We start from the raw sequence: 24,666 nt of genomic DNA on the forward strand, positions 1-24,666 counted from the left end.
TCCCTTTGCCCCTCAGATCAGAAAGGACGCTGATGCAGCCATAGCTGGATTATCCCTCTCAGGCCCCCGGTCCTGGTCTCTCTCCTCCCAATTCTCCCCGTGCTGTGGCCACAGCACACACTAGAAGGGCTAGGGGCTGCCATATGCCGGGCTGTGGGCCTGCCCCCTCACTGCCCAGCTCAGTCGTCAGCTGGGCTGGCGTCCATCCGGGGCTCGACCCTCCCCAAGTGACAGACTGACCCTCATTTGCGCTGAGGGCCCTGTACACTGCTCTGCCCAGCGCAAGGAGGCCGTAGTGCAAACGGGAGCCAGGCCCACAATGTGGCTGTGTGCAGACGTCAGGAATCCCTGCTGCAACGACAACGTGCTGGTGACTGCTGTACCCACCTCGGGGACACCTGTTCCCAGGCGGTGGCATCCCTCCCTGGGGGACCCCTGCTCTCAGCGGGGGGGCATAGCAATTCCCCACCCCACCGTTCAATGGTTGACAGAAATGAAGATTAAAATCTATGAGCACAGCCCCTGCTCTCCCAGTCCTCCTGCTTCTTGCTCTACTCCTCCCCCATTCCATCTACCCCATCCTCCATTTATTTCCTCTGCTTCCTTCCTGCCTTCCAGCCCCCCTCTCCACCACTCCCTTCACCCCTTCACTCTGGAAGGCAAAGGAGAGAGGGAACTGGTGAGATGGAGCAGTGGAGGGGATCCCATGCTGGGCTAGTGAGAGCTGGGGCGCCCCCGCCTTTTTTGAGGGCTTAGGAGGGATGTGAGTAGGGTTGCCAACTTGGTAATATTTAAAAAACAGAACCTCCAGCAGGAGTGCCAGAATCTCCCCTGCCCCGCCCATTCCCCTAAGGCCCGGCTCCATCCATGCCTCTTCCCCCTTTTCACCCAACGAAGGTAGGAGGCGGCCCCTGCTGAGTAGAGGCTGATGCGGGTGATGACCCGGCGCCTCCCCACCTCCCTCGCCCGTAGTAACCGGACGTTGAATGTCCGGTCAGTAAATCTGACCACACACTGTCTGGTCCCCTTTCAACTGGACTTTCCAGTCGAAAACTGGGCTCCTGATCACCCTAGAGTGGCATCTAGACCTTGTTCTGGCCCTCTGCACAGGATGAATTTCATCCTAAAAGTTCATGTAACAAACAGTACAGAGTCAGACATTGCCTAGCAACAGGGGTTGCCCAAGATCCATCAGTCACTCACCTGGCGGTCCCCCCAAACGAGGGGAAGCAGTGACACAAGACAGCCTCATGGAACCTCCCAAGTAAAACTGCAAATTTAGCCAGGGCAAGAAATGCTTTGGTGGTTGTTGCAAATCTTATGAAATTTCACTGAGTTGATGTTGCTCAGTTGTTCCAAATTCATCCACTGGTGGAGTTCTTTGTGGGTTTGTCGGGTTGGTTTTTTTTGCAACTGACAGATTATATTTTGCTAAAACCAGCCACAAAGATAAAGACATAACTGGGGACAAGCTTCCCAAATGCTTACATTTTCACAAAGATGTGATTTCTCACTCCTGTCCCACCAGTGATCGTTTTTCCACCTGGCCCTGCAACACACTGATGGATCCCACATTTTTTGCCGGCTTCCCTTTGATTAACTAAAGCCCAGATCTTGTAACCTGATTAATTCAAGTGGACCCCTGTGCCCATATGGAGCCCTCTTGGGGCTTTGCAGAAATTCAGGGCTCCACCCTCATGAATCAGATTTTGAAGTATCAGGGCCCGAGAGTTTGTTTTGTTTGTAATCAGGGTGGCTTTGAATTTCTGTCGCTCGCTAAGTATCCCACACCTGGCCCCGCTGAACAGACTGAGCCTAAACTTCGCAGACAATTGAATATTTTTTTTTTCCTTTTGGAAGAGGTTGTGTAATTTCTATTACATGCATTGTTTACAGATGAGATTCTATCAGGATCATCATAGCAACCTCTCTGCTGAATTTGAGAGAAGAGAATGCATTTCATGTGTGACCTCACTCTGAAACTGTATCCCGCAAGGATTCAGTCAATAGGTGTCTGCAAATCATATTCCGAAGTAGGTCAGATCCGGAAGCAGGGCTCCCCCGCGGAGTAGAGCAGGGCAGCAGATGTGATTCCCAGTGCCGTGCTGGCACTTGCAGCTGGGGGTGTGGATTCCAGGTTCACCCTTTCCCTGCATTCTTGCTCATTCAATCGCTCATCCCATACCTGCAGCTAGATCTACAGCCTTTGGGCCTGACTCCCTGCTACTATGCATCATGTGCAGTCATGGATACCTCGGCTGAAAACTGCTGCTCTTCTGATTCATTATACACCTACTTTGCACAGGGGTAAATGGCTGTGCAGTGGAAGAGAGAATCAGGCCTTTCAGCTCTGCACCGTGTCCTTGGTCCAAGCGCTGCAGGTGGCAAAGGCTGACCTCACTCTATAGGTCACATTTTATAACAGCAGCAGCACTTGGTTCCGTGGCTGGCCTTCTCCGTGGCTTCTGAGTGCTGGCGTGCTAAGGTCTTCGCGTAAGATACCAACCCAATTTTGTGTGGCCATGGAAAACACGTTACCCCCTGCAAGGAATGTCCATAGTTTGCTTGATCTCCTAGGTTGCTAATGATTGCTTTGTGACCTGTATTGTGGAAAATTGATACATGTGGCTAGGGATGTGTTGCTCCATCTACTTCGCTTCTCCACCTCTGAGGTAGCTTCAGCAACTCTACCGCATGGACTAGCTTTATCCGTGTGACACGGCCTTCACTCCAACACATTTTGAGACAGAGGCAGTGACAATACTTGGCACTGAAATAGCACTTCACATGCGCAAAGCAATGCATAGACATTAATCAGTTACAAACACCCCTGCGGGATAGGGAGAGTGAGCTAAAAGTGCCCAAATTCTGGACCAGACCAATCATGATCATTCATCATTTCAGCTGCTTGTCTCAGATCCGTCAGATGGATCTGATGGGAGGATTTTGCCATTAGAGCCCGTACATTGTTCTCAAACAGAGCAGCTAGATTACAGCAAGGCTAAGATTAGCAGTTTAAGAGACCACATCTCCAGAGTGTATTCTGAAGCAGAGTGTCCCTCTATATTTGTGGATAAGAACCGTAGCTGGCAATCCCGCAGTGGTTTCCTTTGTTCCTGGACATTCGAATGTACCCTTTGTCACCGAAATATTCACCCCAGCTGTTGGAAGGAGTAATAACACAGAATTAAACATTAAGAGAATAAAACACCTTTCTTTATGGGCAGTGTTCCCCTCCCCCATTTTCTCATGTGTTTCAAACTGTTTAACAAAGTGCATCTAATTCACACTAGTACAGACACATACAAGCACAGCTCTACACAGCTTACTCGTGCCACACGCATATCCCAGGAGCACGTTAGTCTATAGATAAATACGGCTCAGTGATGGATTTTCTTTTACCTGTTTTTCACAAGCCAAAAGTCCTTCCCATCCAGGGTGCCATAGCCGATAGCTAGAACCGCATGATTCGTGTCATCAGTGCATCGTGGATCATCGTAGACTCCTGGAAGGAAAGAATTCGCAATCACAAGGAAGGGAAAAAAGCCAGCAGGGACTTCGCTGCTCAGTAAAGTTGTTGTGAGCAACAGCACCCACATGGTACCAACATGCCTCTAACCTGGTCCCCTGTAAGGGGGTAAGAATAACAATCCCTCCCTCTTTTCATCAGTAGATCATAAAGCAGGTCAGTTTCATAATCTTCATTGTGCAGATGGAGAAACTGAGGCACAGAGCAGGCAGTGACTTGCCCTCGGGCTAGCACCCAGCTCTCCTAAGCCCCAGTCCAGTGCACTGTCCACTGGGAAGTTTAATTTCCATGGCCTGTACAATCATTGAAAGGATCCATTACCCCACCCATCCCGTGAGTTATTTCAGTATCCCAACTCCCATAAACACCGGGAGGGAATCTTCCTCCCACTATGGTCCCCTCACAATGTTCCCTTAAAAGCCCCAAATCCAGAACTCCCCCAGCACAGGAACCGAGTAAGACAGTCACAAGCTGTCTTAGGAGGCCCCGTTCCGAAAGCTCTGGCCTAGGGGGCATGCCAGCCAGGATTAGGGTCTACAGCAATTCTGTCTGGCGCTTGGGAGCTTGCCATAACTTATGTAACATCCAAGGCTGCCTAAATTACGCCAGGAGCCACCTCAACCCCAGAACTGGGCTGAAAGGCCATTTTAGAGCCGCCCTGGGCTGAGTTTGGTGCAGCACAAAATTGGAGCCACAATATCTGACAGTGCCTGGAATACAACCCAGTCAATACTAATTAAAAAAAAGCACAGGTTAATGTAAGCCACGCCCACTCAGTGGGGCGGTCTGTCCCCCTCTAGTTGTGTTTCGGCCACAGAAAGGTTGATGAGCCTGCCACAGCCTTGGCTAAAAGAGGTTGGGTCTTTTAGCTCCAGCAAGAAAGCAAGAAAGGCTCATGCGTTAAGATCCAGAAGTCCCAGTCCCTGCTGCCCACCCCAGCGCACTGGCATTACATTAACATAAGTGAAGGGTCCACACTGGGATACTATTTTAATGACACCCTGTAAGACACCAGCAGCGATTGAACCTGGGGTCATTAGCCCTTGGAGCACCTTTTGAGCTAAAGGAGCATCTCCGGTCATTTGTTGTTATTATTAATCTGTGTTACAGTAGCACCTGCCAGCTCCAGACATAGACCAGGGCCCCATGGCGCTAGGCGCTGTACAAACGCAGAACAAAAAGATCATCCCTGCCCCAAAGAGCTTCCAATCTAAGGGTATTGCCAAACTGCACACTGGCAGCGTATAGACTATATACACTCCACACACACTCCACACAGGTATAAACAGCAGTGTAGACGGCTTAGGGGAGTAAAGACACACCTGAACCCTTAGGGTATATGCCCTACACGGCTCTCTACACGCCCCTCCAGGGGAAGAGCACAATGTGCGCGTCTCCTCAGTAACAAGCTGCAGAACAAATAGCAGGTTCCTCCACATTCCCCTTTCAATTTAAAGAGACAGTCCTCAGAAAGCAAAGGCATCACTGCTTCAAACTATGTACAGCACTGGGCGCGAGGTGTTGTAGCTTAGAGAACGTACCTGATCTGTACAGGAAAAACGAAGGCTGTTTCGCATCTATGGCGACAGACACGGGTCCGATATTGGCTACGGCATCCTTCAGGGCTGCTTCATCGGCATACGGGAGCTCAACGAACTTGGAGCAGGTGGCGGCTCGCGTGGCAGGGTTATAGTGACACGTTCCATTCTGGCAGAGGCAAAGAGCAGATGAAATAGGGACATTTCAGCCTCTGGCATGAACATCCGACCCACTCGCAACTTTTGTTTTTATCTCCCTTTTATTCCACTCTGTTAGCTGAATCCCTCACATCTCTTAGATCACTGCTGCTCCTTCTGGAGCATTCCTTCTGCCTCTGGGCATCGAGATCAGAGCTGAGGGACTAATGGATTTTTCACTTCAGTGACTTATCCGGAAAAACAAACAAACAGAAGAAAACAAAACAAAAACCTAAAAACACCCACTGGTTTGTTTCAAACCAAAATTCCATTTTTTCAGGTTTTTTTGCTGAAACAAAAAATCGAAAAAATTTCATTTGGTTCAAATGAAACATTTTGAATGTCATTTCATTTCCGAATGATCTGTCAAAATAGTTCTTTTTGACATTTTCTGGGGGGGGGAAATCAGGGAGGGTTTTGGCCGAAAATTTGCCAAATTTAGGTCAAATTCACAGATAGTATTGGTGCCCTGAAAAGAGCATTTTCAGCCAATTTTAATTCACCCAGTGTTAGTATCTCTCCTTTCCCATCACTCAGGTAAGAAGAAATATGGGGATTCAGCCATCAATGACAGCAATGAAAATTTGCAGCACATATTTCATCTATGGATTTATGAGCCTACTTGCCTCTATGATAGAGGGAAGTGTCATTAGCTAGGCTTCACAGAGAAGGAACAAACAGAGCTAAGATTACAACCCAAGTGACCTGAGTACAAGTCCCTCTGCTCTAGCCACTACGCACCACTCCCCACCCAACATTGGGATTAGACGCCAGGAATCCTGACTCCAAGTTCTACTGCTCTAACCACTAAAGAACACTGCCTGAAGGCCTCTTCCCTTGTTCTTTGTGCTGACACAAACAGTGCAGGAAGACCCAGCAAAACAGGCCACAAAGAACAGAATGCTACACACTCGCAAGAAGAGATGCCAGCAACAGACTAAGAAAAGGACGATGGAGTCTCTGTGTTTTTGGGGTTGTCCACACTGCATTTTAAACCTGGGTCTGGGGGACCGGGGCTTGTAGACTCAGTGTTTCCAAGCACACCTTGAGCATCCACACTGCACTGTAAACCTGGGTTTACAATTGTTGGGCCCAGGTCTCACAGCTGTGCTAATGTGTCCATACTGCCCAGCACAGATGTTCAGACTCGGGTCTGCAGCTTTTGTTGCGCCCACTCTGCAAAATGAGAAGGCTTGGACCCAAGTCAGCAGGACTCGGACTCTGACCCACCCCTCTAGCAGAGTCCTAGGACCGGGGACGTGAGCGCTTGCTGACCTGAGTCAGGCTGATTTGTGTGTGGATGGAAGGGGAGCCTGGGCTCAAATCCGAGTCAGAACCTGGGCTTAGTGTGCAGTGTAGACAGGCCCTCTCTGTGTCTGTCTGAAACTTGGATACCAACCTGAGCTGCGTACGGATAGGAGGAGTCCGAATCAATGCCATTATTATCGATGATGTACTGGAAGGCTTGGGTCATAAATCCGCCATTGCAGCCGTAGTTCCCGTACATAGTGGAACAGTCGACTAGGTTCTGTGCACTGAGAGACACCAGGTTTCCAGTTTTCAATTTCACCTGGGCTTCTAGGGCACCGACAGCACTGAAAGCCCAGCAGGCCCCACAGGCCCCCTGAAAAAGCCAGAGAGATGCGCTCAGCCACTGCTGCGATGGGCACCCATGTCAGGAGGGGAACAGATTAAGCCTCCCACCTGATTTTTCACATCCGTAACACATCCTTTGTCCCTCCAGTCCATGGAGTCAGGCACTTTGCTGCCAGGCCGTGGCCTGTAGGTGGAATTCCGGTCAGGTCGGTGAGGAATTTTCACCCCCGTTAACAAAGCAGCCACTTCCTCGCTGGTCTAGTTAAAAGAACACACACACCCCTTCAGACTGACGTCCCCTTCGATGTACAGACTGGCCCCGAACACTGGGGACATTCGAATACAAACTCTGCGGCTCAGGTTCAACTCTTGGTCATGATACAGTGTTTTCCTTTATGCAGTGAAAACTATGAGCACGCCTGAATGCTGGGGATCATCCTGGCTGTAGCTTTGTTTGCCGGGAACTCTGGATTCTGTGATTCTCCACATGCTAATCCTCCTCCCCCAGGACATTGCTGGGGATAGAACACAGGAGTAGCGCTGTCGGAAAGTTTTCAGACAAAAACAAATGTTTTTTATCTGAAAAATGCATATTTGGGTCGACTGAAACATTGCGTGAACGCACCTTGAATTTGCAAAATTGTTTCAACCGGAAAAAAAATTCAAAACTAGTCCAAATGTTTGGATTCAAAATGACTTTTCAGTTCAAATTTTATTTCCATTTTATTTATTTATTTTTTTAAAAAGGTAAAATAATCTAGAAAACTAAACAAAATGTGTTGTCCGACCCTAAATGAATTGTTTTCATCTTTTTTGCATTTCACCGTTGTCATTTCAGGTCCATCTGAAACTAACTTTTTGATTGATTGATTGATTGATTGATTTTTCAGCCACCAAACCAAAAAAAATCTCTTATTCACAAAGCTCTACCCAGGAGCATCAGCATTGCCAAGTCTCTTGATTTTATTGAGAGTGTCACAATATCTGTTGTTTTCCTTAAAGCACCAATGTGGGGGGGAAGGGATCAGATTGCACAAGAATTTCAGCTTTTTTTTAAGTTTCCATCTCTCGTATAGCTGTGGAGAACTGCAGGAAAACATAACCCTTAAAAGTGCAAAACCCAGAGGCAAATAAAAAGAGCCCCCAGACTTACACTTTGTTTTTAATCCCAGAATTTTTAAGCCACCCCATGATTTTAGGGGCCTGACTCCTGAGTTCTGAATGCTTGGCGTTGGCAGTAACGGGATCTGAAGCACAAGCCCCTGGAATTTCAGTTAAAGGAGCAACTTCTTTAACCAGCAATGGCCTAGGTGACCAGACAGCAAATGTGAAAAATCAGGACGGGGGTAGTGGGTAATAGGAGCCTATATAAGAAAAAGACCCACAAATCGGGACGGTCCCTATTAAATCGGAACATCTGGTCACCCTACAATGGCCTAGCAGACAGGTTGTGTGTTATTCCACACGCGACATTTCTCATGGGGGTAAGGGAGGGTGGCAGACATAGTAAGGTAGAGAAGCAGGGTGCAAGTTCACGCTGCTTGGAGGATGCCATTTGATACAGAAACATGCTGGGGGGGAGGGGGTCACGCCAGCAGCGGGCAAGCAGGGGGTGGAGCACCTGCACTTAAAAAATCAGGACTACCCCCCCCCGCCCCATGGCAGCTTTCCCACACACACTCCTGACCCAAGCAAGTAGAACAAAGATTTGCACAGCTCTCGGAAGCGGTGACGGGGGCAGGTTGCTGCTGGAGGACGCAGAGGGGTGCTGTGGTTTGTGGGTCTACCTCTGCAGGGCTCATACTGTCCCTGGATTGGCTGGAGCTTATTCTGCCCCTTATTCAGTTACATTCTCTGGCCACAGCACCCCCAGGGAAACACAGATAATTCCCAGATGCCCAGTCACTTGGTCTATTTTTTTAATTTACCATGTCTGCCAGGTGGTTCATGCCCAGCTCATAGGAATGCAGCCCCAGTGAGTGCTCGAGGTTATGCAGCATAACGAGCTTGAGGTTCTTTTCCCAGGTCACGCGCCGTTCCCCTTCCTCTTTCTGGAACCAAAGCACAGCCCCATGTTACTATGCAGTAGCCCAGAGGAAACCATCTCCAGTATTAATGGGTTATAGTTCTACAGCTGGATACCTGCTGACCTGAGGGGAGATGGTGACGGAAATCCCCCTCCCGCACTTTAACCCCACAGCTGCACAGAGCCCACCTTGTGGCTGTATTGTTTGCCATAGGTTTTCTTCCAGAGCTCCCAGTGGTTATCCAGCGTCGGGTCTGTGTATAGATGTGCAGTAGCAGCAGCAGCAAGAGAGGCCAGGAAGATACAAACCAACAACTTCATTCTGCTCAGAATGAAGGGGGAAAAAAAAAAAAAAGAGCACGCTGGTGAGAGATAATATCTGTGTGGTGAAGTCAAGTGTCTCAATTTCCTCCACTCAGTGATGGTGCAAAAGATCCAGCACTGACTTGCTGAGATTTCTCCACTCTCTCTGCCATGAGCAAAGTGTCAAGCAAACACTGATCCTGCAGCAGCTCTCACACTCAGGCATCCGGCAGCTTGTACCTCTTGGGGGCGATGGGGCAGGGGAAGGGGCTTCCTGGAACCCCATACGACAACAACAGACTTGAAAGGAAAACGGAGCTGGGTCAATGGATAATATCACCCGGCTACTTCTACAGCTTCTGAACTGGATCTTGGACCTGGCCATAGGCATCAGAGCCTGGGATAAGGTGATCCAGCGGGGAGGGAGGGAGGGATAGAGCTAGCGAAAGTCAGAGACGTTCCCAGCTGGGGTGGGAATTGATGTAGCTTCACTGAGGTCAATGAGTTTGATCCCTAGCTGGTGTAAACTGGTGTCGCTCCATTGTGGTCACTGGAGCGAAGCTGATTTACACCAGCTGAGGATCTGGCCCAGAGAGATTTAGGTGAAGAGGACTTGGATATTCAAAGGAGCCCAAGCGATTTTCAAGGGAGTTCGGCACCCAAATCCCATTGACTCTCACCTAACTCCCCTAGGTTCTTCTGAACACTCCAGCCTAGATAGGAAGATGGAGGGGTGTATGGGGCTAGAAAGACAGAGAGAGACAGACAGAGAGGGTGTATGAGAATAGATAGATAGAGAGGGTGTATGGCGAGTGAGAGAGGGAGTGTTGAATAGATAGATAGAGGGGGTTATGGGAAGAGAGAGAGGTTTATATGGGGCTAGAAAGACAAGACTGATACACGCGGGTGTCCGCAGATGCAAACTCTCTACAAGCAAAATACAAAACGCCATTTCTTGGTTTTACTTCCTCAAACACATTGTTCCAAACATGACAAAGAGGAGATTTAAAGTACCCGGGGGGAAAGAAAAAGCCAAACACACCTGATGGGAGTTCGCCCAGTGGAGATTTCTAGGCAGGAATCCTGAACTGATCAGCAGGCAGCAAGAATTCCCCCGAATTCTCCTCCCAAGGTTGGCTCCTGAGTGAACCCTAAAACCCCTCCCGCTCTGACTGAATGCTGAGAAGAAGGAGTTCGGTTTGACCTGCCAGGCTCGTCACATGGGACTGTGAATGAGGAAATGGCAGGACCTCTGGTTTCACTTTTACTGTGACTGTATCAAACTAGGGATGTTCACTACGGCTGCAGGCTGATTTTCAGTGCCCAGCCCCGGAACACTAAAATCAGATGTTTTTCCTTCCCTTCCCAGACCCTACAGCACATGATTTGGAGAGTTAAAAAATAAACTAGTAGGGTCAACATTTTCAAAAGCTCAGACAGGTGCAAACAGTCGCTGGGTCCTCCCTTTTGGGGTTTAAGTGATCATCAGTATTATGGTAATACCTAGAGATCCCAGCTGAGATCAGGGCCCTGTTGTGCAGGGTTCTGCATGAACACAGAGGGAAAGACAGACTCTGTCTGTCTTGTCTATTTAGCTTGTGAGCTCAGGGAGGCAAAGGGCAGGGGGAAACTGAGGCACAGACCAGGGAAGCAGTTTGCCCAAGGTCACACAGCAGGGCAGTGCTAGTGCAGGGACTAGAACCTACATCTCCTGAGTCCCAGTCCAGTGCCTGCTTCATTGGTATTTGGGCACCCAGCATGCTCTCTGAGTCGGTGTCTGGTTTAACCTCAACTGCCTGAGCACCTGGCATGGAGTGGGATTGTCAGAGCACCCATGCACTTTCCTAGGTGCACAGGGCTGAGCTGAAATGCCCTCTAGGTGCACATTAGCATATGGATATTGGCACTTTGAATATGCTAATGAGGGCTAGAATCCCAACCACGGCCACTGACTTTTGTTTTTGCCGGCGGGTGCTCCTCTCCGCCCCCTCACCCCCTTCAAACGGCAGGCGGGGCCTTGGGAGGGAAGAGGCCAAGTGCGAGTGGGATCTGGGGTGGAGCGTGGACAAGGCCTCTGGAGGAAGAGGGCGAGCGGGGCGTGGCGTCAATATGGAGCAGTGGACAGAGCTGGGAGTGGGGCCACGGTTCTGGCGCTGTGGCCCACAAAAGATTAATCTGGTCCTGCGGGTGCTGAGATGGACCCTGAGATCCACAGATAAAGGTTCTATAGCAGTGCAAAGGCTAATCGGGCCACATCTTCAGCTGCTATAAATCAGCATCGCTCCTATTATGAATAACCCTCGGAACACAGACTGCATAGCGATGAACTGCTTGCGAGGATGAATATTTGCCTGCTGAGGCCTCTAAAGGGTTACAGACAAGCAGGGTCTGAATGAACTGAATGAATGCAGGGTGGAGATTTCAGGAGCAAACTGTATTTACATGAACACACCTACGCTGCTTAGATATCCAGCAGATAGAACAGTGTTGCTCAAAATAATCAACTTTGGCTGGTGTTGGGTTACAAATCACTTTAGTATTGAATGCAGGGTGGGGAAATGCTGTTATCAATGTGTTGTCATTATGGTATGAATGAAGGGGAGCAGAACTGTGCTTAGCCCTGCCCCAAATGAGAGGGTCTGGGGGTCAGGACTGGTTTAACCTGTTCCTCCCCACTGCTGTAACAGCAACGTGCTGGTGACTGCTGTACCCACCTTGGGGGCACCTGTTCCCAGGGGGTGGCATCCCTCCCCAGGGGACCCCTGCTCTCAGCGGGGGGGCATAGCAATTCCCCACCCCACCGTTCAATGGTTGACGGAAATGAAGGTTAAAATCTATGAGCACAGTCCCCACTCACCAAGACCTCCCGCTTCCTGCTCTACACCTCCCCCATTCCATCTACCCCATCATCCATTTATTTCCTCTGCTTCCTTCCTGCCTTCCAGCCCCCCCTTCCACCACTCCCTTTCACCATAAGAACATAAGAACAGCCGTACTGGGTCAGACCAAAGGTCCATCTAGCCCAGTATCCTGTCTTCCGACAGTAGCCAATGCCAGGTGCCCCAGAGGGAGTGAACCTAACAGGTAATGATCAAGTGATCTCTCTCCTGCCATCCATCTCCACCCTCTGACAACAGAGTCTAGGGACACCATTCCTTACCCATCCTGGCTAATAGCCATTAATGGACTTAACCACCATGAATTTATCCAGTTCTCTTTTAAACGCTGTTATAGTCCTAGCCTTCACAACCTCCTCAGGTAAGGAGTTCCACAAGTTGACTGTGCACTGTGTGAAGAAGAACTTCCTTTTATTTGTTTTAAACCTGCTGCCTATTAATTTCATTTGGTGACCCCTAGTTCTTGTATTATGGGAATAAGTAAATAACTTTTCCTTATCTACTTTCTCCACATCACTCATAATTTTATATACCTCTATCATATCCCCCCCCTAGTCTCCTCTTTTCCAAGCTGAAAACTCCTAGCCTCTTTAATCTATCCTCATATGGGACCCTCTCCAAACCCCTAATCATTTTAGTTGCCCTTCTCTGAACCTTTTCTAGTGCCAGTATGGTGCCCCTTCACTCTGGAAGGCAAAGGAGAGAGGGAACTGGTGAGATGGAGCAGTGGAGGGGATCCCATGCTGGGGTAGTGGGAGCTGGGGCGCCCCATCTTTTTTGAGGTCTTAGGTGGGATGTGAGTAGGGTTGCCAACTTGGTAATATTTAAAAACCGGACACTCCGACACGAGTGCCAGAACCTCCCCTGCCCCGTCCATTCCCCTGAGGCCCCGCCCCATCCACTCCTCTTCCCCCCACCCCCTGTCGCTCGCTGCTTTTCCCCTTACACCCCCCGCCATCCGGGTCAGGAGGGACTCACCTATACACTGCTCTATCCAGTGCAAAAGAAGCCATAGTGCAAATGGGAGCCAGGCTCATAATGTGGCTGGGTCCATCCTACAGAGGGGGGGGAGGGGTGTGCGCCACAACCTCCCCTGCCCCGCCTATTTCCCCCAAAACCCCACCTCTGCCCTGACTCTTCCCCTGAGGCCCTGCCCCATCCACTCCTATTCCCCCTCCCCCCGTTGCTCGCTGCTTTTCCCCTTCCATCCCCTGCCACTCGGGTCAGGAGGGACTCACCTGTGGAGCTGGGGCTGGGGCTGGGAGCTGCAGCCACCCAACAAAGGTAGGAGGCAGCCACGGCTGAGTAGAGGCTGGTGCGGGTGATGACCTGGCGCCTCCCCGCCTCCCTCGCCCGCAGTAACTGGACTTTGTAAATCTTTGTAAACTAGACTCAGTAAATCTGACCGGACACTCTCTGGTCCCCTTTTCAACCAGACTTTCCAATCAAAAACTGGGCTCCTGATCATCCTAGATTGGTGTCTAGAGCTTGTGCTGGCCCTCTGCACAGGGTGATTTCACCCTAAAAGTTCATGTAACAAACAGTACAGAGTCAGACATTGCCTAGCAACTGGGGCTGCCCAAGATCCATCAGTCACTCACCTGGCGCTCCCCCCAAACGAGGGGAAGCAGTGACACAAGACAGCCTCATGGAACCTCCCAAGTAAAACTGCAAATTTAGCCCAGGGCAAGAAATGCTTTGGTGGTTGTTGCAAATCTCATGAAATTTCACCATGAGGCGATGTTGCTCAGTTGTTCACATTCATCCACTAGTGGGTTTTTTTTGTGAGTTTGTGGGGATTTTTTTTTTGCAACTGACAGATTATATTTTGCTAAAACCAGCCACAAAGATAAAGAAATAACTGGGGACCAGCTCTCCAAATGGTTACATTTTGACAAAAATGTGATATCTCCCTCCTGTCCCACTGGTGATCATTTTTCTACATGGCTCTGCAACACACTGATGGATCCCACAATTTTGCTGCCTTCCCTTTGATTAACTAAAGCCCTGACCTCATAACCTGATTAATTCAAGTGGACCCCTGTGCCCATATGGAGCCATCTTGGGGCTTTGCAGAGATTCAGGGCTCCACCCTCACGAGTCAGATTTTGAAGCATCAGGGCCCGAGAGTTTGTTTAGTCTGTAATGAGTGGGGCTTTGCATTTCTGTCGCTCGCTAAGTATCCCACACCAGGTCCAGCTGAACAGACTGAGCCTAAACTTCTCAGACAATTGAATATATTTTTTTCCTTTTGGAAGAGGAGGTGTAATTTCTATTACATGCATTGTTTACAGATGAGATTAGATCTGGATCGTCATAGCAACCTCACTGCTGAATTGGAGAGACGAGAATGCATTTCATGTGCTGTAGAGATGTGTGACGTCACTCTGAAACTGTAACCTGCAAGGATTCGGTCAATAGGTGTCTGCAAATCATATTCCAATGTAGGGCAAAGTAGGTCCGATCCAGAAGCAGGGCTCCCCCGCGGCCTGTGGAGTAGAGCAGGGCAGCAGATGTGGTTCCCAGTGCCGTGCTGGCACTTGCAGCTGGGGGTGTGGATTCCAGATTCACCCTTTCCCTGCATTCTTGCTCATTCAATCGCTCATCCCACACCTGCACTTAGATTTACAGCCTTTGGGCCTGACTCCCTGCTACTGTGCATCATGTGCAGTCATGGATACCTCGGCTGAAAACTGCTGCTCTTCTGATTCACCAACATTATACACCTACTTTGCACAGGTGTAAATGGCTGTGCAGTGGAAGAGAGAATCAGGCCTTTCAGCTCTGCACCGTGTCCTTGGTCCAAGCGCTGCAGGTAGCAAAGGCTGACCTCACTCTGTAGGTCACAATTTATAACAGCAGCAGCACTTGGTTCCGTGGCTGGCCTTCTCCGTAGCACAAGGCGATATCAGGTCATTTCTGACCGCTGGCGTGCTAATGACTTTGCATAAGGCTTATGGGAGCAGCATTGCAAGATACCAACGCAATTTTGTGTAGCCCTGGAAAACACGTTCCCTCCTCCAAGGAATGTCCATAGTTTGCTTGATCTTCCGTGGCTGGACTTCTCCGTGGCTTCTGAGTGCTGGCGTGCTAAGGTCTTTGCATAAGATACCAACCCAATTTTGTGTGGCCATGGAAAACACGATACCCGCTGAAAGGAATGTCCATGGTTTGCTTGATCTCCCGGGTTGCGAATGATTGCTTTGTAACCTGTATTGTGGAAAATTGATACATGTGGCTAGGGATGTGTTGCTCCATCTACTTCGCTTCTCCACCTCTGAGGTAGCTTCGGCAACTCTACCACATGGACTAGCTTTACTCCAACACATTTTGAGACAGCGGCAGTGACAATACTTGGCACTGAAATAGCACTTCACATGCGCAAAGCAATGCATAGACATTAATCAATTACAAACACCCCTGTGGGATAGGGAGAGTGAGCTAAAAGTGCCCAAATTCTGGACCAGACCAATCATGAGCATTCATCATTTCAGCTGCTTATCTCAGGTCCGTCAGATGGATCTGATGGGAGGATTTCGCCATTAGAACCCATACATTGTTCTCAAACAGAGCAGATTACAGCAAGGCTAAGATTAGTAGTTTAACAGACCACATCTCCAGAGTGCATTCTGAAGCAGAGCGTCCCTCTATATTTGTGGATAAGAACCAAAGCTGGCAATCCCACAGTGGTTTCCTTTGTTCCTGGACATTCGAATGTACCCTTTGTCACCGAAATATTCACCCCAGCTGTTGGAAGGAGAAATAACACAGAATTAAACATTAAGAGAATAAAACACCTTTCTTTATATGCAGGGTTCCCCTCCCCCATTTTCTCATGTGTTTCAAACTGTTTAACAAAGTGCATCCAATTCACACTAGCTCTACACAGCTTACTCATGCCCCACGCATATCCCAGGAGCACGTTAGTCTATCGATAAATACGGCTCAGTGATGGATTTTCTTTTACCTGTTTTTCACAAGCCAAAAGTCCTTTCCATCCAGGGTGCCATAGCCGATAACTAGAACCCCATGATTCACATCACCAGTGCAACGTGGATCATCGTAGACTCCTGGAAGGAAAGAATGCGCAATCACAAGGAAGGGAAAAAAGCCAGCAGGGACTTCGCTGCTCAATAAAGTTGTTGTGAGCAACAGCACCCACATGGTACCAACATGCCTCTAACCTGGTCCCCTGTAAGGGGCTAAGAATAACAATCCCTCCCTCTTTTCATCAGTAGATCACAAAGCAGCTCAGTCTCATTATCTCCCATTGGGGAAACTGAGTCACAGAGCAGACAGTGACTTGCCCTCAGAATAGAACCCAGCTCTCCTAAGCCCCAGTCCAGTGCACTGTCTACTGGGAAGTTTAATTTCCATGGCCTGTACAATCATTGAAAGGATCCATTACCCCACCCATCCCGTGAGTTATTTCAGTATCCCAACTCCCATAAACACCGGGAAGGAATCTTCCTCCCACTACGGTCCCCTCACAATGTTCCCTTAAAAGCCCCAAATCCAGAATTCCCCCAGCACAGGAACCGAGTAAGACAGTCACAAGCTGTCTTAGGAGGCCCCCTCCCGAAAGCTCTGGCCTAGGGGACATGCCAGCCAGCCAGCGTTATGGTCTACAGCAATTCTGTGTGGTGCTTGGGAGCTTGCCATAACTTATGCACCATCCAAGGCTGCCTAAATTACGCCAGGAGCCACCTCCACCCCAGAACTGGGCTGAAAGGCCATTTTAGAGCCGCCCTGGGCTGAGTTTGGTGCAGCAGTCAAAACTAATTAAAAAAAGCACAGGTTAACATAAGCCACGCCCACTCAGTGGGGCGTTCTGTCCCCCTCTAGTGGTGTTTGGGCCACAGAAAGGTTGATGAGCCTGCCACAGCCTTGGTTAGAAGAGGTTGGGTCTTTCAGAGCAAGCAGGAAAGGCTCATGCGTTAAGATTCAGAAGTCCCACGTTCGCTCCCCGTTGCTCACCCCGGCACACTGACATTACATTAACATGAGTGAAGGGTCCAAACTGGGGTGCTATTTTAATGACACACATTAAGACATCAGCAGGAATTGAACCTGGGGCCTTTAGCCCTTGAACCACCTTTAATCTGTGTTACAGGAGCACCTGCCAGCCCCAGACATAGACCAGGGCCCAATTGCGCTAGGTGCTGTACAAAACGCGGAACAAAAAGATCATCCCTGCCCCAAAGAGCTTCCAATCTAAGGGTATTTCCACACTGCACACTCCTTATGGCAGCGTATAGACTATATACACTCCACACACACCCCACACAGGTATAAACAGCAGTGTAGATGGCTTAGGGGAGTAAAGACACACCTGAACCCTTAGGGTATATGCCCTACACAGCTCTCTACAGGCCCAACCAGGGCCTCCCCTATCTACACTGCTATTTTTAGCAGTGTCATATGTCGCTACCGCCCCGCTGCCTGGGCCTTTTTGTGCCACAGGGAAAGACTCCAGCAGCAGGAGGTCGTGGGGAAAAACTCTGACAGCTCCCACTGCCTCCAGCGCCAGAACCTTCCACTGCTGTGCATAGCTACACAGCGCCGTGCGGACACAGGCTGCTTTTCACAGCCGTGTGTAGCTACACCTACCCTGCACGCCACCACCACCGGTATGCAGTATAGACATATCCTACGTATAAGACAAGAGACATTAGCTTCTAGCAGTAGTAGGCTTTTATCCTGTGGCCAGATGCTAGGGGGGCTGGAGCACCCTTTGAAAAAAATAGTGGGTGCTCAGCACCCACCAGCCACACATGATGGGTGGCACTGCCAAAGGCATCACTGATCAGCTGTTCGGCAGCTAGGGGAACCACTTGGGGAGGGCAGAGAGCAGTGAGCAGGACAGGGGTCTCTGGGGAGAGGTTGGAGCGGGGAGTGGGAAGAGGTGGAGCGAGGGCGGGGCCTCAGGGGAAGGGGCGGGGTGGGGGTGGGGCCTCAGAGCAGAGCGGGGGTGGAGCACCTATGAACCAAGGGGTTACATGATGGTGTCACTCACAAAATGCAAAACGTGCTTTCACCCGCCTGGGGCTTTTGTTTTATAATTACTGCAATTTACTGAGGGTCCAAAAGATTCCAGGAAATAACAAGGAAACAAAAGCCAGGTCTCCATGGGAAGAGCATGATGTGCGCGTCTCCTCAGTAACATGCTGCAGAACAAATAGCAACTTCCTCCACATTCCTCTTCCAATTTAAAGAGACAGTCCACAGAAAGCAAAGGCATCACTGCTTCAAACTACGTACAGCACCGGGCGCGAGGTGTTCTAGCTTAGAGAACGTACCTGACTTATACAGGAAAAACGAAGGCTGTGCTGCATCTATGGCGACAGACACAGGTCCGATATTGGCTACGGCATCCTTCAGGGCTGCTTCATCAGCATGCGGGAGCTCAACAAACTTGGAGCAGGTGGCGGCTCGCGTGGCAGGGTTATAGTGACACGTTCCGTTCTGGCAGGGGCAAAGAGCAGATGAAACAGGGACATTTCAGCCTCTGCCATGAACATCTGTTTTTATCTCCCTTCTATTCCCCTCCGTTGTCTGAATCCCTCTCATTTCTTAGATCACTGCTGCTCCCTCTGGAGCATTCCTTCTGCCTCTGGGCATCGAGATCAGAGCTGAGGGACTAATGGATTTTTCAGTTCAGTGACTTACCCAGAAAAACAAACAAATGGAAGAAAACAAAACAAAAACCTAAAAACACCCACTGGTTTCTTTCAAACCAAAATTGCATTTTTTTTCAGGTTTTTTTGCTGAAACGAAAAATCGAAAAAATTTAATTTGGTTCAAATGAAACATTTCGAAGGTCATTTCAAATTGACATTTCATTTCCAAATGAGCTCTCAAAATGGTTCTTTTTGACATTTCCGGGGGGTGGGGGGGGAATCAGGTGGGATTTGGGCCGAAAATTTGCCAAATTTAGGTCAAATTCACAAATAGTTTTGGTGCCCTGAAAAGAGCATTTTCAGCCAATTTTAATTCACCCAGTGTTAATCTCTCTCCTCTCCCATCACTCAGGTAAGAAGAAATATGAGGATTCAGCCATCAATGACAGCAATGAAAATTTGCAGCACATATTTCATCTATGGATTTATGAGCCTCCATGCCTCTATGATAGAGGGAAGTGTCATTAGCTGGGTTTCACAGAGAAGACCGAGGAACAGACAGAGTTAAGATTACAACCCAAGTGACCTGAGTACAAGTCCCTCTGCTCTAGCCACTAGACACCACGCCCCACCCAACATTGGGATTATACGCCAGGAATCCTGACTCCAAATTCTACTGCTCTAACCACTAAAGAACACTGCCTGAAGGCCTCTTCTCTTGTTCTTTGTGCTGACACAAACAGTGCAGGAAGACCCAGCAAAACAGGCCACAAAGAACAGATTGCTACACACTCGCAAGACGAGATGCCAGCAACAGTCTAAGAAAAGGACGATGGAGTCTCTGTGTTTTTGGGGTTGTCCACACTGCATTTTAAACCTAGGTCTGGGGGACCAGGGCTTGTAGACTCAGTGTTTCCAAGCCCACCTTGAGCATCCACACTGCACTGTAAACCTGGGTTTACAATTGCTGGGCCCAGGTCTCACAGCTGTGCTAATGTGTCCATACTGCCCAGCTCAGATGTTCAGACTCGGGTCTGCAGCTTTTGTTGCGCCCGCTCTGCAAAATAGCAAGGCTTGGACCCAAGTCAGCAGGACTCGGACTCTGACCCACCCCTCTAGCAGTGTCGTAGGACCTGGGCCCTGAGCGCTTGCTGACCTGAGTCAGGCTGATTTGCGTGTGGATGGAAGGGGAGCCTGGGCTCAAACCGGAGTCAGAACCCAGGCTTAGTGTGCAGTGTAGACAGACCCTCTCTGAGTCTGTCTGAAACTTGGATACCAACCTGAGCTGCGTATGGATAGGAGGAGTCCGAATCAATGCCGTTATTATCGATGATGTACTGGAAGGCTCTGGTTATATATCCGCCGCTGCAGCCGCAGTTCCCGTACATAGTGGAACAGTCGACTAGGTTCTGTGCGCTGAGAGACACCAGGTTTCCAGTTTTCAATTTCACCTGGGCTTCTAGGGCACTGACAGCACTGAAAGCCCAGCAGGCCCCACAGGCCCCCTGAAAAAGCCAGAGAGATGCACTCAGCCACTGCTGCGATGGGCACCCATGTCAGGAGGGGAACAGATTGAGCCTCCCACCTGATTTTTCACATCCGTAACACATCCTTTGTCCCTCCAGTCCATGGAGTCAGGCACTTTGCTGCCAGGCCGTGGCCTGTAGGTGGAATTCCGGTCAGGTCGGTGAGGAATTTTCACCCCCGTTAACAAAGCAGCCACTTCCTCGCTGGTCTAGTTAAAAGAACACACACACCCCTTCAGACTGACGTCCCCTTCGATGTACAGACTGGCCCCGAACACTGGGGACATTCGGATACAAACTCTGCGGCTCAGGTTCAACTCTTGGTCATTGATACAGTGTTTTCCTTTATGCAGTGAAAAATATGAGCACGCCTGAATGCTGGGGATCATCCTGGCTGTAGCTTTGTTTGCCGGGAACTCTGGATTCTGTGATTCTCCACATGCTAATCCTCCTCCCCCAGGACATTGCTGGGGATAGAACCCAGGACTAGCGCTGTCGGAAAGTTTTCAGACAAAAACAAATGTTTTTTATCTGAAAAATGCATATTTGGGTCGACTGAAACATTGCGTGAACTCACCTTGAATTTGCAAAATTGTTTCAACTGGAAAAAAAATTCAAAACTAGTCCAAATGTTTGGATTCAAAATGACTTTTCAGTTCAAATTTTATTTCCATTTTATTTATTTATTTTTTTAAAGAGGTAAAATAATCTAGAAAACTAAACAAAATGTGTTGTCCGACCCTAAATGAATTGTTTTCATCTTTTTTGCATTTCACCGTTGTCATTTCAGGTCCATCTGAAACTAACTTTTTTATTGATTGATTGATTGATTGATTTTTCAGCCACCAAACCAAAAAAAATCTCTTATTCACAAAGCTCTACCCAGGAGCATCAGCATTGCCAAGTCTCTTGATTTTATTGAGAGTGTCACAATATCTGTTGTTTTCCTTAAAGCACCAATGTGGGGGGGAAGGGATCAGATTGCACAAGAATTTCAGCTTTTTTTTAAGTTTCCATCTCTCGTATAGCTGTGGAGAACTGCAGGAAAACATAACCCTTAAAAGTGCAAAACCCAGAGGCAAATAAAAAGAGCCCCCAGACTTACACTTTGTTTTTAATCCCAGAATTTTTAAGCCACCCCATGATTTTAGGGGCCTGACTCCTGAGTTCTGAATGCTTGGCGTTGGCAGTAACGGGATCTGAAGCACAAGCCCCTGGAATTTCAGTTAAAGGAGCAACTTCTTTAACCAGCAATGGCCTAGGGTGACCAGACAGCAAATGTGAAAAATCAGGACGGGGGTGGTGGGTAATAGGAGCCTATATAAGAAAAAGACCCACAAATCGGGACGGTCCCTATTAAATCGGAACATCTGGTCACCCTACAATGGCCTAGCAGACAGGTTGTGTGTTCTTCCACACGCGACATTTCTCATGGGGGTAAGGGAGGGTGGCAGACATAGTAAGGTAGAGAAGCAGGGTGCAAGTTCACGCTGCTTGGAGGATGCCATTTGATACAGAAACATGCTGGGGGGGAGGGGGTCACGCCAGCAGCGGGCTAGCAGGGGGTGGAGCACCTGCACTTAAAAAATCAGGACTACCCCCCCGCCCCATGGCAGCTTTCCCACACACACTCCTGACCCAAGCAAGTAGAACAAAGATTTGCACAGCTCTTGGGAGCGGTGACGGGGGCAGGTTGCTGCTGGAGGACGCAGAGGGGTGCTGTGGTTTGTGGGTCTACCTCTGCAGGGCTCATACTGTCCCTGGATTGGCTGGAGCTTATTCTGCCCCTGATTCAGTTACATTCTCTGGCCACAGCACCCCCAGGGAAACACAGATAATTCCCAGATGCCCAGTCACTTGGTCTATTTTTTTAATTTACCATGTCTGCCAGGTGGTTCATGCCCAGCTCATAGGAACGCAGCCCCAGTGAGTGCTCGAGGTTATGCAGCATAACGAGCTTGAGGTTCTTTTCCCAGGTCACGCGCCGTTCCCCTTCCTCTTTCTGGAACCAAAGCACAGCCCCCACGTTACTATGCAGTAGCCCAGAGGAAACCATCTCCAGTATTAATGGGTTATAGTTCTACAGCTGGATACCTGCTGACCTGAGGGGAGATGGTGATGGAAATCCCCCTCCCCCACTTTAACCCCACAGCTGCACAGAGCCCACCTTGTGGCTGTATTGCTTGCCATAGGTTTTCTTCCAGAGCTCCCAGTGGTTATCCAGCGTCGGGTCTGTGTGTAGATGTGCAGTAGCAGCAGCAGCAAGAGAGGCCAAGAAGATACAAACCAACAGCTTCATTCTGCTCAGAATGAAGGGGAAAAAAAAAAAAAAAGAGCACGCTGGTGAGAGATAATATCTGTGTGGTGAAGTCAAGTGTCTCAATTTCCTCCACTCAGTGATGGTGCAAAAGATCCAGCACTGACTTGCTGAGATTTCTCCACTCTCTCTGCCATGAGCAAAGTGTCAAGCAAACACTGATCCTGCAGCAGCTCTCACACTCAGGCATCCGGCAGCTTGGACCTCTTGGGGGCGATGGGGCAGGGGAAGGGGCTTCCTGGAACCCCATACGACAACAACAGACTTGAAAGGAAAACAGAGCTGGGTCAATGGATAATATCACCCGGCTACTTCTACAGCTCCTGAACTGGATCTTGGACCTGGCCATGGGCATCAGAGCCTGGGATAAGGTGATCCAGCGGGGAGGGAGGGATAGAGCTAGCGAAAGTCAGAGACGTTCCCAGCTGGGGTGGGAATTGATGTAGCTTCACTGAGGTCAATGAGTTTGATCCCTAGCTGGTGTAAACTGGTGTCGCTCCATTGTGGTCACTGGAGCGAAGCTGATTTACACCAGCTGAGGATCTGGCCCAGAGAGATTTAGGTGAAGAGGACTTGGATATTCAAAGGAGCCCAAGCGATTTTCAAGGGAGTTCGGCACCCAAATCCCATTGACTCTCACCTAACTCCCCTAGGTTCCTCTGAACACTCCAGCCTAGATAGGAAGATGGAGGTGTGTATGGGGCTAGAAAGACAGAGAGAGACAGACAGAGAGGGTGTATGAGAATAGATAGATAGAGAGGGTGTATGGCGAGTGAGAGAGAGAGTGTTGAATAGATAGAGGGGGTTATGGGAAGAGAGAGAGGTTTATATGGGGATAGAAAGACAAGACTGATACACGCAGATGCAAACTCTCTACAAGCAAAATACAAAACGCCATTTCTTGATTTTACTTCCTCAAGCACATTGTTCCAAACACAGAGATTTAAAGAACAGGGCGGAAAAGAAAAAGCCAAACTTACCTGACAGGAGTTCGCCCAGTGGAGATTTCTAGGCAGGAATCCTGAACTGATCAGCAGGCAGCAAGAATTCCCCTAAATTCTCCTCCCAAAGTTGGCGCCTGAGTGAACCCTAACACCCTTCCTGCTCTGACTGCATGCCAAGAAGAAGGAGTTCGATTTGCCCTGCCAGGCTCGTCACATGGGACTGTGAATGAGGAAATGGCAGGACCTCCTGTTTCCCTTTACTGTGACTGTATCAAACTAGGAATGTTCACTACGGCTGCAGGCTGATTTTCAGTCCCCAGCCCCGGAACACTAAAATCAGATGTTTTTCCTTCCCTTCCCAGACCCTACAGCACATGATTTGGAGAGTTAAAAAATAAACTAGTAGCGTCAACATTTTCAAAAGCTCAGACAGGTGCAAACAGTCGCTGGGACCTCCCTTTTGGGGTTTAAGTGATCATCAGTATTATGGTAAAACCTAGAGATCCCAGCTGAGATCACGGCCCTGTTGTGCAGGGTTCTGCATGAACACAGAGGGAAAAACAGAGCCTGCCTCCCTGAGCTCACAAGCTAAATAGACAAGACAGACAAAGGGCAGGGGGAAACTGAGGCACAGATCAGGGAAGCAATTTGCCCAAGCTCACACAGCAGGGCAGTGAACATGAACACACCTACTCTGCTTAGATATCCAGCACATAGAACAGTGTTGCTCAAAATAATCAACTTTGGCTGGTGTTGGGTTACAAATCACTTTAGTACTGAATGCAGGGTGGGGAAATGCTGTTATCAATGTGTTGTCATTATGGTATGAATGAAGGGGAGCAGAACTGTGCTTAGCCCTGCCCCAAATGAGAGGGTCTGGGGGTCAGGACTGGTTTAACCTGTTCCTCCCCACTGCTGTAACAGCAACGTGCTGGTGACTGCTGTACCCACCTTGGGGGCACCTGTTCCCAGGGGGTGGCATCCCTCCCCAGGGGACCCCTGCTCTCAGCGGGGGGGCATAGCAATTCCCCACCCCACCGTTCAATGGTTGACGGAAATGAAGATTAAAATCTATGAGCACAGTCCCCACGCACCAAGACCTCCCGCTTCCTGCTCTACACCTCCCTCATTCCATCCACCCCATCCTCCATTTATTTCCTCTGCTTCCTTCC

At 49.2% G+C, this 24,666-nt stretch overlaps 2 protein-coding genes across 2 annotated transcripts; both read right to left on the bottom strand.

Annotated features, from left to right (window-relative positions):
* Positions 1-2,834: 2,834 nt before the first annotated feature.
* LOC135892279 (cathepsin S-like) lies at positions 2,835-10,274 on the bottom strand. The gene is made up of 8 exons (XM_065419980.1): positions 10,233-10,274; positions 9,077-9,209; positions 8,790-8,912; positions 6,970-7,119; positions 6,665-6,889; positions 5,071-5,236; positions 3,403-3,505; positions 2,835-3,161 (listed from the first exon to the last, which is right to left on the bottom strand). The coding sequence occupies exons 2-8, from the start codon at positions 9,206-9,208 to the stop codon at positions 3,062-3,064; spliced, it is 999 nt and encodes a 332-aa protein (XP_065276052.1). The 5' UTR covers position 9,209; positions 10,233-10,274; the 3' UTR covers positions 2,835-3,061.
* Positions 10,275-15,734: 5,460 nt separating this feature from the next.
* On the bottom strand, positions 15,735-23,618 carry LOC135892289 (cathepsin S-like). Its single transcript, XM_065419996.1, has 8 exons — positions 23,531-23,618; positions 22,401-22,533; positions 22,113-22,235; positions 20,293-20,442; positions 19,988-20,212; positions 18,387-18,552; positions 16,055-16,157; positions 15,735-15,834 (listed from the first exon to the last, which is right to left on the bottom strand). The coding sequence occupies exons 2-8, from the start codon at positions 22,530-22,532 to the stop codon at positions 15,735-15,737; spliced, it is 999 nt and encodes a 332-aa protein (XP_065276068.1). The 5' UTR covers position 22,533; positions 23,531-23,618.
* Between the last annotated feature and the right edge of the window lie 1,048 nt (positions 23,619-24,666).

The sequence above is a fragment of the Emys orbicularis genome, chromosome 20 (assembly GCF_028017835.1).
Source record: "Emys orbicularis isolate rEmyOrb1 chromosome 20, rEmyOrb1.hap1, whole genome shotgun sequence".
NCBI classification, from domain to species: domain Eukaryota; kingdom Metazoa; phylum Chordata; order Testudines; family Emydidae; genus Emys; species Emys orbicularis.

Bases quoted from the DNA above. Each gene is read 5' to 3' on its own strand.
- LOC135892279 (XM_065419980.1), bottom strand. From the start codon at position 9,208: ATGAAGTTGTTGGTTTGTATCTTCCTGGCCTCTCTTGCTGCTGCTGCT. The intron at 7,120-8,789 runs GTAAATTAAAAA...TCTTTTAACTAG, and splicing joins TGAACCACCTGGCAGACATG to ACCAGCGAGGAAGTGGCTGC. The intron at 6,890-6,969 runs GTGGGAGGCTTA...TGGCTTTTTCAG, and splicing joins TTACGGATGTGAAAAATCAG to GGGGCCTGTGGGGCCTGCTG.
- LOC135892289 (XM_065419996.1), bottom strand. From the start codon at position 22,532: ATGAAGCTGTTGGTTTGTATCTTCTTGGCCTCTCTTGCTGCTGCTGCT. The intron at 18,553-19,987 runs GTTGGTATCCAA...TGCCCCTGCCAG, and splicing joins CCTATCCATACGCAGCTCAG to AACGGAACGTGTCACTATAA. The intron at 15,835-16,054 runs GTAAAAGAAAAT...TCCTTCCAACAG, and splicing joins TTTTGGCTTGTGAAAAACAG to CTGGGGTGAATATTTCGGTG.